General features: G+C 56.2%; 1 protein-coding gene across 1 annotated transcript; it reads right to left on the bottom strand.

The window, feature by feature from the left end:
* Positions 1-320: 320 nt before the first annotated feature.
* On the bottom strand, positions 321-18,444 carry NUAK2 (NUAK family kinase 2). The gene is made up of 7 exons (XM_080824792.1): positions 18,106-18,444; positions 8,731-8,851; positions 5,972-6,123; positions 5,582-5,647; positions 3,656-3,775; positions 2,937-3,069; positions 321-2,505 (listed from the first exon to the last, which is right to left on the bottom strand). The coding sequence occupies exons 1-7, from the start codon at positions 18,349-18,351 to the stop codon at positions 1,397-1,399; spliced, it is 1,947 nt and encodes a 648-aa protein (XP_080680918.1). The 5' UTR covers positions 18,352-18,444; the 3' UTR covers positions 321-1,396.
* Positions 18,445-19,021: the final 577 nt, after the last annotated feature.

The raw sequence follows: 19,021 nt of genomic DNA, 5'->3' as shown, positions 1-19,021 counted from the left end.
GGGATGGGGCTGCAGAATGCACACCCCGCTCTTCCTTTAGTGCTGTGGGCAGGAAGGGCAAACCGGGCGCGTCCGTCCAGGGCTCCCCTACCTGTGCGCTTAACGGGCCAGAACTGCAGAGTGCCGTCTCACGGGAGCCTCTGGGAGCTAAGAGCTGGGCTTTTGTGGGGGTTGTGTTCTGGGTTTTTGTTTGTTTGTTTGTTTTTAATGAAGCAGGTGCTCCAGTTCCCACCTGTGGCAGCCCAGGGGGAGTGTGGGTTAAGAGGAGGCCCAAAGTCTTGCACACAACCTGCCCAAACAGAACAGAGGCTATTTTCCAATCATCGTCCTGGTTTTTAATGGAGTGGTTCCTTCTGGCCACAGAGGAAGGAAGAGGGAGCATCAGGTAGACAGAGTCAGGGTGTGGAGCCAGGGAGCAGGGGACGCCCCCCCACCCACCGTGCAGTGGGACCCGTGGCTTGATACCCAACCCCCTTCCATGATTAGTAGGGAATCGTCGTGAAAGGTCTCCCTGTTCACAAAATGTAGACGTCACAGTGGATTTTCCCAGAACATAGTATTCACATTATTGAAAACAGCTAGATTCCATTTTTTCAAAGACAGAGAGCTGAACACATAAAAATAAATAAGGGCATTCCAGGGTCCGGAAAGCCCAGAGCCATTCTCAGTAGCAGGAGCAGCTTGGAGGCCAGAGAAGTTAGAGTCCTCGAGGTCCCAGGTGGGGTCCCGGGGAGTCCGGGCCCCGTGAGATGAAGTCCGATAGCAGCAGCCTGAGCTTTCTCAAGTCTTTCAGATTCCTAGCAGCGACTCCGGGAGGCGTGGGCCGGGTTCGGAGGATGGGAAAGGGGAGAGAACCTTTGAGGAGACGGAGGTTGTGGCCTCTTACTGCGGAGATAAATAAGGAAGGGAACCCCCCTAGGAGACCATTCCCAGGAAACCCCGGGGCACATGAGGGTTGCCACTTTCCAGTTTCAGGGGCAGGTGGGGATGGGACCTGTAGGGGAAGAGTTTCCACCCCCCGCCCTTGGCCAGCAGTCATCATGCACAAAACTTAAGGCAGTGAAGGAGAGGGGCTGAGAGTACTCTTTCCTGCCATCCGTGTCCCTACCGTGTGACAGGAAGGGGGCCACCTGGACTGGTCCCAGGCCTTCCCCTCCTCTCTCTCTACCAGCTTCCCCTCTACTGTCTTCTCTGTTCCACAGGGCTGAGGACCTGGACCCTCGATGTGCCCACTTCCCATCCAGCCCTCTCTAGGGTTCCACCGCAAACCACCTCAGCCTTGCTGGCCAGAAGGCTAGTCTTGGGAGGCCGAGTTTGCTGCAGTCCCCTCTCAGGGTGCACCCGGCTACATTTCAGAACCTGCCCAGGGCGGGGCATTGCCCCCCCCACCCCCCCCTCAGCTGAGCTTTGAGCAGACCCCCAGGGCCTGGCGGTAGGCCTCAGTCACCTCCAGGCAGTCGGTCAGGGAAAAGCAGCTATCCCCCAGGGGGTCCTGCCACCAGCGCCTCAGGCCCAGGCTGCCAGGGCCCTCTGGGGGGGGCTCCTCAAGCCCCATGAGGTTGTCCACAGACACGCAGCCCCGCAGCAGGGGCTTGGGGAGCCGTTCAGGCAAGTCCAGCTGGTCGAATGACTCAGAGGACAGGATGCTGTCCTCACTCATAGCGCCTGAGGGGCGGTTGGCCTGGGCCAGAGGGCGAGGGGAGGATGCCAGTTCATCCAAGGAGCCGAAGGTGCTGGGGGTTGGGAGCTCCAGGGTGGCACAGGAGAACTTGCCGTTGTGTTTGAGGATGCCTTTGCGATGGAGGGGCAGCCCTGAGGTTTGGGGGCGCTTCTGCTCCTCGGAGTCCCCACTCACGAACACGTCCCCTGCATCCAGGAGCTCCCCAGACTCACTGGGCTCAGGGGAGGAGTAGTAGCCAGATTCCCGCTGCCGAGACTTCTTGAGGATGCCCTTCCTGGGGAGCAGGGGGGGAGCCTGGCCCGGGTCTGCAGGGCCTGGGCTGGGCTCGGGCTCTTCCCTCGCCCCTTCCAGCGAGGGCAGTGGCTTCTTCTTGAGAATGCCCTTGGGCAGCTTGAGGTTGCCCCTGGCAGGGCGAAGGGCGGGGTCGTCCGCTGGGTCCCCCTGGAGAGACTGGGCCACGTCGTTCTCCTTGCGGGACTTCTTCAGGGAGTGCTGGCGCTCTAGGCCGGGGGCGACGCTCCCGCCTCCAGGTGCGATGCTCCCACCTCCAGGTGCTACGCTCCCGCCCCCAGGCACGTGCTGCTTGAATAAGCTGCAGACCTTGGCCCCATTCTCCAGGAGCGGCCGGGAGGAGCGCCGGAGCCAGTCAGCCATGGAGGCCCGGCCGGAGTCACCGCTGCCGTGCCCTCCCTCGCGCACAGCCTCCTGCTCCCCCACACGGGTGGCATAGCCCCAGTTGACCCACCAGTGACTGGCCACATCCTCCAGGGTGGCCCGGCGGGTGGGGTTCACCATTAATAGCCACCGGATCAGGCCACAGGCATCTGGAAGACAGGAGACGGGGGCCTCAGACTGGCGGCCACGAGAATGGGCCCCCTGCAGCCCCTCTCAGAGGTTCACCCCGATCTGTGCTGAAACTGCACACCCCCGGGTCAGATGTGTCCGGTCCCACCTGGGTTCCACACACCCCACAGCCCGGCCAGCTCCGCATAGCCTCCAGCCCCCTGGGACTGACGGCCCTTTTCCTCTTCCATCCCTCGGCCCCTCAGGACCAGGGCCCCTTCTTCAGCCTTGCTCTATGCACCGGAGAGCAGGGGTGCCCCTTCTCTCTCCGAGTCACAGACCCTGGAGGCAGAGAGCGGACAGCAGGTAGGGGGTAGGCCTCTTCCCTTCCCTGCCCCTGGCTGGCGCCCGCCTCAGGAATAAGGGAAGGACCCTAGGGGCCTGGAGGATGACACCCGGGCCTCTCACTCACCAGAAGGTTTAGATGGCTCCCGGTAGGACCCATTGCTGATCTGTCTCACCAGTGTCTTATGGTCCTGCCCATCAAAGGGCATGGTGCCGTGCACCAGGATGTACAGAAGGACACCCAAGGACCAGCTGTCCACCTAGGGAGGGAGAGAGAGAGAGAAGGAGGGTCAGCAAGGATGCCTGGATGTCACAGGCTGGAGGGGATCCAGCAACCCCAGAGAAGAAAGGGGTACACTCTGGAGATCTCAGGGTGCCGGGGCATCCAAGGACCACCTCCCTCTAGGACCCAGGAGTAAGGATGGTTGTAGAGGGACTAAAGTTCAGGAAGAAAGGTGTTGTCCATCACCTGCCCATAGGAGGGGCGGCCACAAACGAGAGCAGTGATGAGGTCATCCCTTCCAGGCAGGATGGGGTGGTGGAGAGAAAGCCCACCTCTCCAGGGAACCCGGACAGATGCCAGGAAAGAGAACAGCAACTAGGAAGGCGAGGAGGCACAAAACCAGATGGGGGTGGGGGTGGGGGTCAGCAGGCTTAAGTTCTTGGCCCAGTTTCTGCTGCTCCTGCTAGGACCTGGCTAGTCCCTACTTTTGTGTGTGAAGGGTGGGGGTGGAGTTCTGTGCTCCGAAGAGGGGAAGAACTGGAAAGCCAGCCCACCTCTCTCAGAAAATCTAGAGGCACCGGTCAGTGGTGGAGGCAGGCTGTGGGCGGAGAGCAGACACTCACCTCGGGGCCCGTGTAGGGCTTCCCGTTGACGATCTCAGGCGAGGCGTACAGGGGGCTCCCGCAGAACGTCTGCAGTAACTTGCCGTGGTGGTAGAGGTTGGACAGCCCGAAGTCTGCGATCTGCGAGAGCAGGTCAAGCACAGGCAGGGGTCATGCCAAGGCCTGGAATGTTCTGCAGCTCTCAGCCCGCCCCTCTCCAGATCCCAGGGGAACCCAGGCCCTCGCAGAAGGTTGAATCAGTGAGGAATGCCTAGGCGTGTGGAGGCTCCAGGGTCCTCCCTATTCCCCGGGCTCCTTTGCTCATGCTGGACCTCTACTCCAGGGATGCCCTCTTCTGCCTAGAAACATCCTCCTGAACTGGCAAGCCCACCCCTCCTAAGACCTCCTTTTCCTGCAAAGCCCCACAGTTTCCAGTGGTCATCAGTCTGCCTCCTCACATTACTGTGTCGGCACCTTCCCTGGGCTCACCTCGTTCTGCCCCCACCCTTCCTGCAGCTCTCAGCACAGGCGGGACCCACGGATGGGACTCAACAGACACTAGCGACTGGAGGAGGGGTCGACCAGATGTAGGGAGAGTATCGCCTTCTCATGCCAACACCACGGCCCTCAGAAGCCAGCCAGCCCCATTAAGGATTTACCGGGCAAGGGTTGGCTGGCCCGTCCCGGCAAAGGGCTCATCTCTGCCCGTAGCTGGGCAGGAATGCAGTGGAAGGGACCTGGGGTCACCTGGTATAGCTAAGATGCAATGGTGACGTCAGAACAAAGATCGGGGTTGTGGTTAGAGCCCAGAAGGAGGACACTTCTTTCAGGATTCCCTGAGCCGTCTGACACTGAGGGCTTGAGGGGTCCCAAGCCTATCTTCTCCCCAGGGAGACCCTTTCCCTCAACTATCCTCAGACAGAAGCAGAGGCCAATGGCCTGCTGCTCCCCACCTCTTCACCCCCAGCAGAGCGCCATGTGTGCCCAGGGTGGGGAGGGGCTGTTTGTGAGACTCTGGCTCCTCGTTTATGGCTTTATTGGCTTCTTATCAAGCAGTTACCATTTGAAGCCCATAAAGAGGCAGATGATTGGTTGAGACGGGAAAGGTCGTGCCTGTCTGGTTCTGTGAGTTTCCTGGCTCTGGCTCCCCTCCCCCTGTGCTTAGCATCAAAGAAAGCCCCACCTGCTCCGGGAACTGGCTGGGTAAGGGGAATAAACTCAGTGTCAGGGGACTGTAGGGCATGGGTTCAAGGGCCACTGAAAGGGAGGGACTGTGTGTTGGGTTCAGGAAGAGGCTGAGGAGTGTCCTACTGCAGAGTCAAAGCCCGGCCAGGCACCTGCAGGGGCCAGCCCCGGTTATGTCCCCCTTCCAGCCCTGAGCTCTGAGCCGATGCCACCAGTACCTCTCAGACCTCAGCTTAACTACGTAGGCGTGGGAATTCGGCAGCTGCAGGAGGCAGAACGCCGGTGCTGGGGTGCTTGGTCTACGGAGGAAAGTGCCAAAGGGCTACCAGATGGTAGCAGATTATGTGTGTGTGTGTGTGTGTGTTTGCATGCACAGGCAGGTGGGGAGAACTCAGGCCCTGGCTCTCTCTCCCTGCTAGGCCCCAGCTTGCATGCAAAAGTTGACCCTAGATCTAGGCTCCTATCAGTCGGTTACGTCAAGAGTACCGACTGGGGAATCAGCAGACCTTGGTTCTAGCCCAGATGCAACCACTCCCTTGCCATGGGACCTTGGGTAAGTCACCCCTTATCTTGAAGTCTTAGGTTTTCATCCACAGAACAAGGTACTGGAAAGGATGATGGCCGAGTTCCCTACTGGTACCACCATCTAAACCTGAGCTTCTAGAATCCCTGCGAGCTTAGAGATAGACACTTGGTGAGGAAACAGGGCAGAAAGGCTGGGGTGGGGTAGGGAGCTGCGGGAAACAAAGAAGAGGGCCTCACCTTAATATTTCCATTGGCATCTAAGAGGATGTTCTCCAGCTTGAGATCCCGGTGGACAACCCCATTCTGAAAGATGGAGAGAGGAAAGGGGGTCAGAGGGAGGTCTCCAAGAGGGACAGGAGGACATGAAGGCCTAGTCTGGAAAGTGAGGTCAACACAAAGGGGGCCCAGTTGGGGCAGCATGGGTAGGCTGGGAATGCCCATCTCGTGGGAACACAGTACCACGGATCACAGAGCCTTCCACCCCTAGGAGCCACAGCCAGAGAAGCCAACATCCCCAGGGCCCAAAGTCCAGATGAGTTTTGTCTCTGTTTGTCTTCCTGTGGGATTCTGGACAGTCCCAGAGCCCCAGGGACCCCCTCGGAACAGGGCTGGCAGTGGGGAGCTCACCAGGTGGCAGTAGTGCACGGCAGAGACGATCTGTCGGAAGAAATGGCGGGCGTCCTGCTCGCTGAGCCGTGGCCGCTCGCTGATGTAGTCATACAGGTCGCCCCGGCTGGCGTACTCCATGACGATCACAATCTTGCTGCTGTTCTCAAACACTGTGGCAGAGCAAGGTGGGAATGTCAGGCCATTCCAGAGTGCAGTGCTCCCAGTGGGGGTCACACACTCCTCCCCCCCACCGCCCCGCCCCAAGGCCGACAGGATCTTTCTGCAGGGCTATCTGCCCGAGGTGTGGGGCAGGGGCAAGTAAGGGCAGGAACAGGGCTGCTGAAGCTCCCATCATCTTCCGGGAGCCACGAGGTGAGGCCAAGGGAACTGGCTTATCCTCCCTCTCTTTGGAAGTTCAGGCTTTTGAGGATTCTTTCCATCTATCTATCTATTTGAGAGAGAGAGAGCGCGCACAAGGGGAGGAGCAGAGGAGTGAGAGGGACAAGGAGACTCCGTGCTGAGCGTGGAGCTGGACACGGGACTCGATCCCACGCCCCTGAGATCATGACCTGAACCCAAATCAGGAGTGCGATGCTTAACCGACTAAGCCACCCAGGTGCCCCAGGCTTTTGAGGATCCTTAAGACCAGCCTGCAAATTCCCAGGAAGGCAGGGACATCAACGGATGAGAATGACAAGTCAAGTCCTCTGGTTCAGAATCTGCTACTTTGTGCCTGGGGACGGTGGGCGAACCTTGTCCAGATACACCAGTAGGAATTCAGGTTTGGGGTTTGAATCCTGGTCCCCTCACTCACTAGCCGGGTGACCCTGGCAAGTTATTTAACCAGTGTGCCTCCATTTGCTCATCTGAAAAGATATAATGGTAAGCTCACAGGGCTGGGGGAGACATCGACAGAAGTCAGCGAGAACTCCGGGGCTGGCTGAGCAAGCCAGGCTTGGGGTCCGACATAGCAGCAGGCACTCGACAAATAGTGCCTAGTGCTTGATTTATAATCAGCACCCTTGTGCGTGAACTTGGAAAACAACACCCATCATAACATTTGCCTCCAGGATCCGAGGAGAGAGAAAGGTACATGAATGTGGTTTGTAAACTATATGGTACCAAGGAAGGCTGATCTAGAGATCTGGTACCCTCAGCCCCTTTGACTTCCTGGCAATGAGCCCATCCCCGCTCACGTGCCTCTCAGCCTTGTCCTGGCTCCAGCTGCCTAGAAACGTGGGGAAGGACTGGTTCGTCAAACTGGCTGGGTGTGCGTCCGAGCATGTGTGTCCGTGACATTGCCATAGGAGTCTGTCTTGCTGAGCCAGCCCCAGAGCTGCTGCTGTCTAGCCTGGGAGAAGGAGCTGAGAGAGGCAGCTTCTTCCCGAGGAATCCCGGGTGCCAGGCGACTGGACACAGGGCCAGGAGGACTGAGCTCTTCCCCTCTCCCACATGGGCAAGCTGTTCCCAACCCACAGTGGCCCCGTCTCCTGGGGGGTACCCAAGTGAGACCCTACTCCTGTGGTCCTCCAGATGTCTGTAGGGATGCATGCCACCTTTGTGCCATGAAGAGCCAGCCAGGGTACATTCTGGAGAGCTGCTCGTTTCCTAAAACCGGAGCCTCCCCCCAGTCCATATCTCCTGAACACTGGGGCAGGCTGGGGATGGTTGGGGAGGGAGCACTGCCTGTCCCACAGTAACTGGGACACCCCTACCTACAATCATGGAATCTGAGGGGCGGGAGAATCCACATCCTAAGCATCAAGACTCAGGTCCCAGATGTAGCTTGGAGGGATGGGTGTGGGGGAGAAGTCACTCTCTCTGCCCAATCACCAAGCTCAACCTGGCTTAACCGACACTCTGTCATCTACCCACTCTTCCCTGGGGGAAATACAAAGAGCTACAATTAGCCTTCTCAGCCACTTGCCAGGCTCTGTGTGGAGCTCTGGCCATGGGGCCATGTCAGTGGCTCTGCCCTTAGTCTTCCTATGGACAGAATCCAAGAAAGACTTTTCCCTTACTTCCCACCAGGAATATTCAGACAGAGGGCAAAGCCACAGGCCTCCTCCCCTCCCTCCTGGGGCTACCGCTACCCCTGGTTTCCCATCTCACTGATATTATGTAAAGGCTGGAAGCAGACGAGTGTGGGTAGGAGTAGGCTCCCCCTCTTTCCCTCGTCACCCTCTCTTGCTCACTTTGTTGTCTGGGTCACAGGGAACAGAGCCGGTGGGGTGGGAAGCCGACACTGATGTCAGAGCAAGAGGAACCTAAGAAAGATGAGGAAAGGTGGGAGCCAGCCCCATGGCAGGAATGATTCAGAGTCCCGGGCAGACTGTAGGAGGCCTGGCTGTCGGGACCTGAGACAGGTACAGGTCTGTGTGCACGCTCGCTAGCCTCCCCCAGGATGCTGGGGCTCTCACTGGGTTGGGGAGGTAGTGTTCCATTATGGAAACCCTAACAATGACAACAAGAAAGCCTACAGTCCGTTGAGTTCCTCCCATGAGCTGAATCCTGAGTGACATTTAATTTCATCTTTGCAGCTCCCCTGTGACGTAGGTGGGACGGGCCCGTTTGACAAATGAGGAACAGAGGCCTGCCCAGAGCCTAATTAAATTAGTTGTCCAAAGTCCTACAGCTGGGCTTCAAATCCACCTTTTGTCCAACTCTAAAGCCTGTGTCTTTTTCACTTCTTTGTGTTCTCTGTCCTGACTGCTCCTACACATGCACGCACGCACGCACGCATCCACACACTCTGCCTCGATGCCCTGCCCCTGTACCTTCATGGATGGCGATGATGTGGGGGTGGTTGAGTGACGACATGATCTCAATCTCTCGCCGAATGTGCATGAGGTCTTGCTCGTCTTTGATTTTGTCTTTCCGGATGGACTTGATGGCCACCTGGGAACAGAGAGTGTGGGAGCCTGAGGAGAAGGCTCTGGCAGGTAAAGGCATCCCCAAGGATACTCCGGGAGCTCTGCCCCTGGCCGCCTGCGGGTGCTACATGCACCCAGAGCAGCCACTCCGTCCCACGCCCGGATAGGTGACAGAGAGGCTGCTGAGCACCCGGGTTAGGTTAAGTCCACACAGCAGGAAGGAGTATGGGCCGGTGACCTTATTCAGAATCCACAGACGAACAAGGAAGGTACATCCTGCATCTGTAAGGCCAATGCTTTAGGACTTAGAAAGCAAACCTACCATATGACACCGTGAAGACAAGGGTCGGCCTGGTTTTGCTCAGGACTGGATCCCTGATGCCACACAGGGGCCCTGAGCAAGCATCTGTCACCTCGTTACTAAGGCATTGGCCCTCCTAACCACCTGGGGAGGGAGGCCCTGAAAGTGGTCCTCACTGACAGGTGGGAAAAGGAGAGGTTAAGTGACCTGCTCAAGGTCGTGCAGTGACGAACCGGCAAAAACAGGAATGAACTTTGAAAACATTATGCTGAGTGAAAGAAGCCGGACACACAAGTACAGATGGACAATTCTTGTTTTTTTTCCTAAAGATTTTATTTATTTATTTGAGAGAGAGCGCGCAAGAGAGAGGGAAAGGGAGCACAACCAGGGGGAGGGGCAGAGGGAGAAGCAGACTCCCCGAGGGGCAGGAAGCCCCTGGGATCATGAGCTGAGCAGAAGGCAGAAGCTTAACCCACTGAGCCACCCAGGGGTCCGTCTGATTCTCCATCTAGGAGGTAACCAGAATAGACAAATGCATGGGCAGAAAGTAGAACAGCGACTCCCAGGGTGGGGGGTGGTGGAGGTGGAGGGGGTGGGGAGCTATTGTTTCATGGGTACAGAGCTCCTGTGTGGGGTGATGAAAAGATCTTGCAAATGGGGGGTGTGGATGTTTGCATGACATTGTGAATGTACCCAATAGGTCACTGAATTGTACCTTTAAAATGGGGAAAATGGTAAACTATACGTTATATATATTTTTAACCACAAAAAAAATATGAAAAAAACCCATACCAGTCCCTTCAGTTTAGGTAAGGAATGTTCCTCTCCTAGCAACAAACAAACAACCAGACAGTGAGAGTCCCCTGGGCTTTGCTGTCTCCTCTGCAAAGGTGAAAATACCATATAAGGATGGTGGGGGGAAGGGCTGGTAAGTGCGGTGGGTTCAGGAAGGGTGGGGTGAGGCGACAGGAAATGAAAGCAGTGCCAAGATGCCAGGCCAGTAAGCAGAACTCTTAGAGTCTGAGGAACCTCTGCTTTCTCTGCCCTGTCCCACTGAGCGGCCAGGGGGACAGAAAGAGGAGAGTGACCAGGGCCCTTCCCTAGCCTGGGGGGTAGGCAGGGGACCTGGGGGTCCTCCTCCTGTGGGCTCTGCCGCTGTTCCCGGGAGCAAGTCCCACCCCCTCTCAGAGCCTCGGTTGTCTTTTCTGCACAACCAAACCAAGCCCTGTGAAGTGCTTTCTGGCTCTGAGGCGGGGGACCAGCCCTACGCGTGTGGGGTTTGGGGGTGCCCTGAGGAGATGGGTGGGGGCCAGGTGGGGTGCCCCAGGGCCGGGCAGATCCTGACGAGTCCCGTCCAAGGACACGAACGGTAAATTCCTCTTCAGGGGAGGCGGACGTGTTATGACCAAATCTGAAGGCCCAGACTGAGGGAAACTGGCTCCTCATTCCACGTCCCAGGAGGGTTGGCCTCCCCTCAAGGTTCAAAAGGAGACCACAGCTCCAGGGGAGGGGCCTCTAATCCACCCTTTCACAGGGCTCTGGAGGCAGACAATGGCTTCCGGCTCGCGGGACTGGGCAGTGCTCCCCATCGGACAAGAATGCGGAAAAGCCTTAATCCCATAAGGGGAGCTGCGCACAATGGCCGGCCCGGTCACCCCGGCAACGGGCCAGGGATGGTGTGCCCTCCGCCCCGCTCCGCCCCTGGGGCTGCATCCTTGAAAGAGGGGAGGCCCAGCTCCTGTGCCCTCCCGGAGCAGGGCAGGGAGGACAATGGCAGCAGGAGGGACCTGTCACCAAGGAGCCTTCTTCCCAAGATGCCGGAGAGGCCCACGCTGCAGCTGCAGGGGCCGGGGCGGGGCGGGGGTGGGGATGGGGGCGGCCCCTCAGGGGCTTTCTTCACGGAGGGTCCCCCCTTCTGCTCCAAACCACCCCAATGAGCTAAGCAGAAAAATCTCCAGCTTAGAATTGGACAGGGGGATGGGGACGGGGAGGAAGGGGCTTCAATCTTCCTTCGACTTGCTGCACCGATCCTGCCTACCCCTCTCTCCACACCTCTTCCTCTCCCTGAAGGGGAGATGTTACATACTCATTCTTTTCTAGAATTCTTTGTTTTAAAAATCAGACAATAGATAAAGTCCTATGAGCTCTTCCAAAAGAGCCATAAACCTTGTGTTAATAGGTAGTAAAAAAAAAAAAAAAAAAAGACCATATATAAGTCACATATCTAGATAATGAAACAAAGAGTTGAGAGTTTAAGGTGCACATATATGCAAAAATTAGGCATATTATAACCGTGTACGCACAAATCTATACAGCAAGGAGATGAATCATCACGGGCTTGGTTGGGGTGGGGGTCTCATAAAGACAAGGCCTAAAAGAAAGGAGGTTCCAAAAAAGAGGGTCTGAGCCATGCTAGGAGTCCCCAGGCCAGTAGAGAGTACAAATGTTGAATGCTGAGATCCATTTCTTTCAACTCTGGAAGCCTAGGATTCCTCAACGGGATTGGTAATCCTCAGTGAACCTCAGTGAACCCCAGTGAACCTCAGTGAACCGGTCTACCTTCCTGTTCTGGCCTCAGGGAACTAGATCAAGGACCCTCCCCCAGCCCGACATCCTCTCCACCTCCAGTTACCCACATGAGGTCCTAGGAGACCACAGCTGGTGGGCACTTCCTATGAAGGTAACAAGTTCTGTCATCAGGCCTCCGCTAGCCTCCAAGCCGGGTGACATACAAGAAGAACAATGCGTCACTATCCTGGGGGGCCTGGGCCACTGTTCCCCAACCTATTCCTGCCCCCCAGGATGGGCCCCTCGCCATCTGCTGGCTCATCTGTCCAAGTAAAGGGGACAGAGAAACAGCTGGGGCCTAGAAGGCGCTCGGCATACAGAAAGCACTCAACAGCTGCTTACCGGTGAGCACAAATCACAAATCCGTAGTTACTGGCTAAGTCACTGGACTGATCCCCTGACCGATAGGATGGCTACCCAGATAAGATTTTCTGTCCTGGGGCACCTGGGCGGCTCAGTGGGTTGAGCCTCTGCCTTTGACCCAGGTTGTAGTCTCAGGGTCCTGGGATCGAGCCCCGCATTGGGCTCTCGGCTCAGCAGGGAGCCCGTTTCCCCCTCTCTTTCTGCCTGCCTCTCTGCCTATTCGTGCCCTCTCTCTCTGTATCAAATAAATAAATAAAATCTTTTAAAAAAAAGAAAAAAGATTTTCTGTCCTTCTTCCCAGGTATGGGTGGAAAGCCAGCTTCAGTGACAGGACTGATTTGAGGGACCTTTGCTCTCCTATGCTAGTTGAGCAAACATTGTCTAAAATTAAAATACCCTAAGTAGAGCCAAGGAGGTGGGGAACAGTAAGCTGAATGGACCTCCCAGAGGTAGGAAGGCCACATGCCTAGAGAATCCTAGTTCATTCTGGTATAATTATTAATAGAGCCCTTCTAGGGGCACCTGAGTGGCTCAGTTCCTTAGGCATTCAACTCTGGATTTCGGCTCAGGTCATGACGCCTGGGTTGTGAGATCGAGCCCCGGCTCGGACTCTATGCTCATCAGGGAGTCTGCCTGAGATTCTCTCTCCCTCCCTCCCTCCCTCCCCCCAACTCGTGCGCTCTCTCACTCTCTATCCCTAAATAAATAAAATCTTGAAAAAAAAGCTTACCCTAATTTAAAAAAAAAATAGAACCCCTTTTACTCTCCAAAGTAAAAGGACCCGAGTTCAGGTGGTGGGTTTTATTGCCCCCCGACTTGGTGGGGCAGGACACCCAGGCACGACAATTACATGTTAACAGAAGTGTGAATGCCAGGTCCGTGGAGTGGGGGTCAAGAGCACAGGTACCTGATTCTTATTTGTCCCCATGGAACCATGCAACGTGAGACAAGCCACTTAAATGATCTGGTTAACTGGTGTGGCTAGTTTTGATGTCCTCATCTGAAAAATGAAAGGGCATTTATTCTTCAAACACCCGCTGAACACCTACTATGTGCCCGATGCTATGCTAGGTGTTGGAGATTTAGACAAAAAATGGATAGTCCCTGCACCAAGGCCCTAGTCCAGTGGAAGGACCGGCAATTAAACCTACTGTGATGAACAGGACAGTTGACATCCCTGACTGCCCAGGGGCTCCAGGAGATCTTGAAGGATGAGTGGGGCTTGCCAAGCCAAAGGGGGTAGGCTGGGGAGGGGCATAAAGGGCATTATAGGCAGAGAGAAAGGTTTGTGCAAAGGCCAGAAAGAAAAGAACCATTCACAAATGTGTACATCAAGACCTCTAATCTCCCTTCCAAACTCTAGCATTTTCTGCTGAGCTTCTTCAGAAGTGGTCACGGGCTGCTCTGCCAGAAGGATGCTGGCCTAGGATTGGTTGGAATGAGCTTGTTCGGAGGCCCTGAATATGTCCGTGTTAACCTGCCTGGGCAAAAGTCTATAGACTGGCCCATTTTGCAAAGACAGCAGGACTAATCCCCCAACCCCTTTTGCAAATGGAGGAAGCACTGAGGTCCAGAAAGGTCCGCTGACTTCCAGGGTTCCATGACACACCGAGGTAGAATCAAGATGGAAGGGTGTTGTCTGCAGAAGCTGCCGTATCAGGAGACCAAAGTTCCTTGCAGGTGCCTTGCCCTGCCTCGGGCTCCCTGCCTCCCACCTTGGAGAAGGGAAGTCCTCAGCCCCTGCCTTGGGGCAGTACCTCCAGGCACCCATCACACTTAGAGGTCCACAAACACACCAGGGAGATGGGTGTTGGGGGCACAATTGGTTAGATGCTGCCTCTCCTGCAGGAACTCAGATGGGGAATAATCTGGATTCGGGAGACCATGGCGGAAAAGGTCTTAGAAAAAGATCTAGAGGTGCTGGTTTCAGGTCCCAGGAGACAGGGTGCAAGCTGGGCATCTCCGGTCATAGCTATCACCAGGAGTCGGAGCCAAGATCCTTGACTCCTCTCTGGCCTTTCACGGAGCAGCTGCCATCAGGGAGGTGGGGCAAGGAGCTGGAGGATGACCCATTTAGATAACGGAGGAGAGGTTAGGCTGGCCTGGGCTAGCTTGGGCAGAGTGGGGATGGGTCTGGGGGTGGCTCACCAGCCCACCAAGCCTGCCAGAGACCCAGGCAGAGAGCAGGAATGGGCTCCGGGAATGAGGGGAGCCTGAGCTGCCTCCCCTAAGCACCAGACTGTGCCTGCCCCCTCCTTGCCACCCTCCAGCCCACTCTGCCGGGTTGCCGGGCAAGGTGCTTCCCTGCCCAGCCCTCCTGTGTGGTTTGGCCACAGCCCAAGGACAAGAGTCGCCTGCAGCCGGAGCCTCCCTCCCTTCTGCTGAGCGGGCAGGTGTAGTCGGGCCTGGGAGGGCAGCGTCACACAGAAGAGGACTTTGGCTCCTGGCCAGATGGAGCCGTTCTCTGGAGCAGGGGCCGAAGGAGAGACTAGGACTTTGAACAAAGCAAAGACCAAAGTGGTTTGGCTTAGGGAAGTGCAGCACAACCCATTCTCTTGCTCAAGGCAGCACAGACCCAGGATGGGGTACCCCAAGAGAGGGTTGGGCCTAGAGTCAAAGCCAGCCCTGCTGGGATAATAACACCATGTGTGTCAGTTCCTGTGCTGAGCACTTGACCGACATCATCATCTCTCATCCTCTGAGAGCCCCCCAAGGTAGGAATTATCATATGGCCCCCTCTATGGTCCGATCCTTCACTGACAGAGGAGGAAACAGAGATGCACAGAGGTCACAGAGCTAGTAAGCAAGAGAGTCCGGACTGGAACCCTTATGGTCTGACTCTGAGCTCCACAGCCTTCCCGACGAGGTCAAAACCAGGAATGTCGTGTAGTTCACTCATCCCGGATCCCTCATCAGAGTCAGCATGTGTGGGGGAGGGAGTTCATTCCCAATGACTCTTCCCACCCTCAGCACTGCCTGGAGCTCTGGGAAAGGTAGCTTGTGCTCGGGGTTGGAATGACAAAGCACACGGAGGCAAGCCCGGGCTCAGCTCAAGGCCAACTCCCCTCCCAGACTCAGAATTGGTCATCCATGGCCTGGGGTGGTCAAGTCAGGAGCTTGTGTTGCAGGGATGCCACTAACCAGCCACAGGACAAGTCCCATCCTCTCTCTGGGCCTCAGTTTCCCCATCTGTCAACAAAGGGATCAGATCATCTGGGTCATTGTCAAACATTCTGACATCCCACGTAGCAGCCCAGCATATATAAGACACAGAAGCATCCTTGTCCCAGATCACTGTCCACTCGGACTCCCCTAATGTCGTTCATGGCACCCCCAGAGAGAAGCCAGCCCTGCGGACCATCCCAAAGGCTTTGGTGGATTCTAGTATTCCAGGGACTCCAGCAGGTGTTTTTCTTATGCCGAGAGGGGTGGTCAGGGGAGCTGGGGAGAGTCACAGTAGGAAATGTCATTTGGATCCTAGGAATGTACTCGGAGATAAGAAGATCCAGAGCAAATGTGGGCTTTTCCTTTGATGCCCTCCTGGAGTAGCCATTAGTCCTGCCCACTCTCCCTTCCCTCCCGACAGTCCCATCTGGGCCCTGCTAATCTCATCTAGGCAAACTGGGAAAGGGAAATATGCTAGAAAGGTAGAGTCGGGATGGGAGTCACCTGGCAGGCCCTCCTCTGCCTCTAGCCCCCACCAACAACCTCCGCTCATTTGGAGGGATGTCAGGGGCCTTCTCGTGTCCCTCTCTCCCTCACAGGAGATCCTGAGGCACGAGGTCAGCCTCTCTTAAGGGTGGACAGTGAAGAGGCAGGAGTGGGGGTGGGGTGGGGAAGAGGAGTCCTCTTCAGAAAGGAGAAACCATTAGCCCCGAAGGCAGCTACTCTCCAAGCAGGACGGAGACCCTGAGCAGGTTTCCAGCCAAAGTACAGGGTGGCCTGTGGATCCGGGTGGTTCAGAGAAGGCCCCGCGCCTACTGACCTTAGCTCCCCGCCCACAGCGAGAGGAAGGAGGCTGGGGAGTACCTTCTGAATTCTCTCTGTTCTGATGTAATAAGAGTTGGAATCCCTGCCTACAGTCACTGAGGTTTGAAAACTGAAAGCTGGTTTATCTCATTCCAGAATCAAAGAGATCTCTCTCTCTCTCTCTCTCTCTCTCTCTCACACACACACACACACACACACACACACACACACGGAGCCAGGTCAAGATTCTGATGGGATCTCAACTTCAATTTCAGTTTCCCAGTTTCTGGGCCACCCCAGCCCCCCAACTCAGTCTGTCCTCCAACAAGAGGCACATACGCTATTTTGTAGCTAAGCCCCTGGCAAAGCCTGAGTCCAGGGGTCTCAAGCCTGGAGCCTCACTGGGCCCTCACACTTTAGAGAAAGAGAAAGAAAGGAAAGCCAGGAAGTACATGATTGCCCAATAGCTGTAACCTGGCAGCAGGCGACTGGGGACAGTGCCAGGCCCTAGCAGAAAAAACATACTCGGCCCTATTGATGAGGCCATAATCCACTCCCTCTCTCTAGCATCCACTCTCCTTCACCAATGAAATGACTTCTTGAATTTCAAACCACTTACTGACTGAGAAAGCAAACAATCTGGGGAGGAGACCGCTCCCGCAGCTCACAGGGTAAACCATGGACACACACACACACGCACGTCTCATAACCAGCACCCGACAGAATTTTGCAAGAGTCCCTAGACCACCAGCCCCCAAAAGCTTGTTGAAATGCCGGTCATGAAGGGGAGGCGGGAGCGGGGGGTGGGAGGGTGCCTGGGTGGCTCAGTCGGTTAGGCATCTGCCTTTGGCTCAGGTCATAATCCCAGGGTCCTGGGATGGAGCTCGGCATGGCTCAGCGGGGAGCCTGCTTCTCCCTCTCCCTCTGCTGCTCCCCCTGCTTGTGATCTCTCATGCTCTCTCTGTCAAGTAAATAAATAAAATCTTAAAAAAAAAAAAAAAATGCAGGTTATCTGGCCCCATCCTAGACCTTTGCAATAAAATCCTCTGGATGTGGAACCAGATAGTAAGTATTTCAAAAGAAGCACCCCAGGTGATTCTTATGCATGTGAAACATGTTTGTTAACTAACTCTTGGCAAACTTGCTACCCTTTCAGGATTTGCCTTTCCAGATACAAATATCAGTTCTCACTGCAGCTTCTGTGTATCGGGATCAATTTAAATTCACATTTGTACCTCATTCAATCCTCATCGCAGCTTGGGAGGGTGGTTGTAGGGTTTTGTTTATTTTGTGTGGGGGGGGGTTCAGTTTTTCAGAAGGGGAACAGTATAGAGATAAAATAAATTGCTCAAGCTCTCACAAATTACTATTACTATCATTGCTACTACTACCTACACCCTCCACCCCCACATTAACTGGACATCTTTCTGAAAAGGTCCCAAACCCAAAGGTATCTTGGGACACAGTAGACTTTGCACCAGAGCCTGGTTTCACATTTCCCAGAGTAAAAACACCCATCCTAATGAAACTTGGAGTCAGTTTTAGAGCTGGAAAGGACCTAAGTGTCAAGACCATCTCCACCCCAGCCCATCCCATCCCACCCCGGCACAGCTCCCCACAGTAGGCTGGGCTGCCAGAGTATAAGAGCTAAGTCGAGGAACTGGACCTCACAAATTCATCCAAGCACACACTCATCTACTAAACTCACACTAAGATCAGGCACCTTCTACTTCCTCTTCCATTCCATTCTTTTGGATGGCATGCTTCAAGCAACATTCAGCTTAAGTCTCATCTTCTGTAGGGAGTCTTCTCGTCCCAAGACAGGACACTATGCATCTTCTCTGCACCCTGCACCGGCCATCCGCCTCACTAACTGGACAGTCCTCGTACGCTGGCTAGTGCTGGGGTTCTCAGGTCCAACGCATGCCTCACCCCCGCCCCCCACCACGCGCGCGCGCGCTGAATGTTGGCCACTCCACCGAGGAGCGCACTAGCCCCTGGCCCAGCCCGCCTGCTGCCCTCACTGTCCGCGGCCGAGCCCCGCGCCCAGCAGCACCGCGAGAGGGAATCACACTTACCAGGCGCCCCGAGCTCTCCCGCGCCTTCTTCACCTTCCCGTAGGTGCCCTTGCCCAGGGTCTCGAGGAACTCGTAGCGGTGGCGCAAGTTGTGCTTGTGGTGGTGCCGCTTCACCGCCTGCTTCTTCATCTGGGGCTTGGGCGACTTGATGAGCCCGTCGGTCAGGGGCCGGGCCAGCTCGGCGGTCAGGGCGGGGGCGGCCGAGGGAGCCGGGCCGGGGCGCCGGGGGAAAGCCAACGGCTCCATGGCGGCCAGGAGGCGAACGAGGGCGCAGGGGGAGCCGGCTGCGCGGGGAGAGCTAGAGTCCGGGGTACACGACCCGCAACCGGCCGGGGAACCCGCAGCCGCACAACAGCGCGCGGCAAGTCGCCGCGTTCCAAGTTGTTATAAACGCTCGGAGCCCGACACCGCCCCCCGGCCACGCCCCCCGCGCGCCCATTGGCCTGCTCGCCAGCTGTATGTGACCAGGGCCGCGCGCATTGGCTCGCTCGCGCCTCCGGCCCCGACTCCTCCCCTCACCGAGTCTGCTGAAGGTGTCAAAGGAGCCCCGTCCCCCCTCCCCCCACCGCCGGGCCCCAGAGGGACTGGCTTCGCGGAATAGGAGACACCAGGGGAGGCTGCTTGGCTGGTGAGTACTACTGGGGTCTAGAACTTTTGAACGGCCCGGGAACTGCTCTTGCCTCTGAGTGGCACTCTGCCCTGGTTAGAGACACCCGTTGTCCTTCTACTGTACTGTGATCTGTTACCCAGGGGCAACTGACAGTACTAGAAGTATTATTTCTCCATCCTAATTTGCATCTCTCATGCCAAAATCTACGAAGTCACTTGACCACTTCTTTCAGACCGTAAGGGGGAAGGGGGGAATGGAGTGGGATGGAGGCAGACTCCAGTGAAGCCGGACGGCTAGTGGAGAGAT

Source organism: Martes martes (assembly GCF_963455335.1).
Source record: "Martes martes genome assembly, chromosome: 15".
NCBI classification, from domain to species: domain Eukaryota; kingdom Metazoa; phylum Chordata; class Mammalia; order Carnivora; family Mustelidae; genus Martes; species Martes martes.
This window is presented reverse-complemented; position numbering and strand designations above follow the sequence as displayed.

What these genes read in the sequence shown, in the direction of transcription:
- NUAK2 (XM_080824792.1), bottom strand. Translation starts at nt 18,351, where the DNA reads ATGGAGCCGTTGGCTTTCCCCCGGCGCCCCGGCCCGGCTCCCTCGGCC. An exon ending in ATGCCAATGGAAATATTAAG is followed by an intron (nt 3,776 to 5,581) that starts GTGAGGCCCTCT and finishes CTGCTCTCGCAG; the next exon opens with ATCGCAGACTTCGGGCTGTC. An exon ending in AGCCCTACACGGGCCCCGAG is followed by an intron (nt 3,070 to 3,655) that starts GTGAGTGTCTGC and finishes CTCCCTCCCTAG; the next exon opens with GTGGACAGCTGGTCCTTGGG.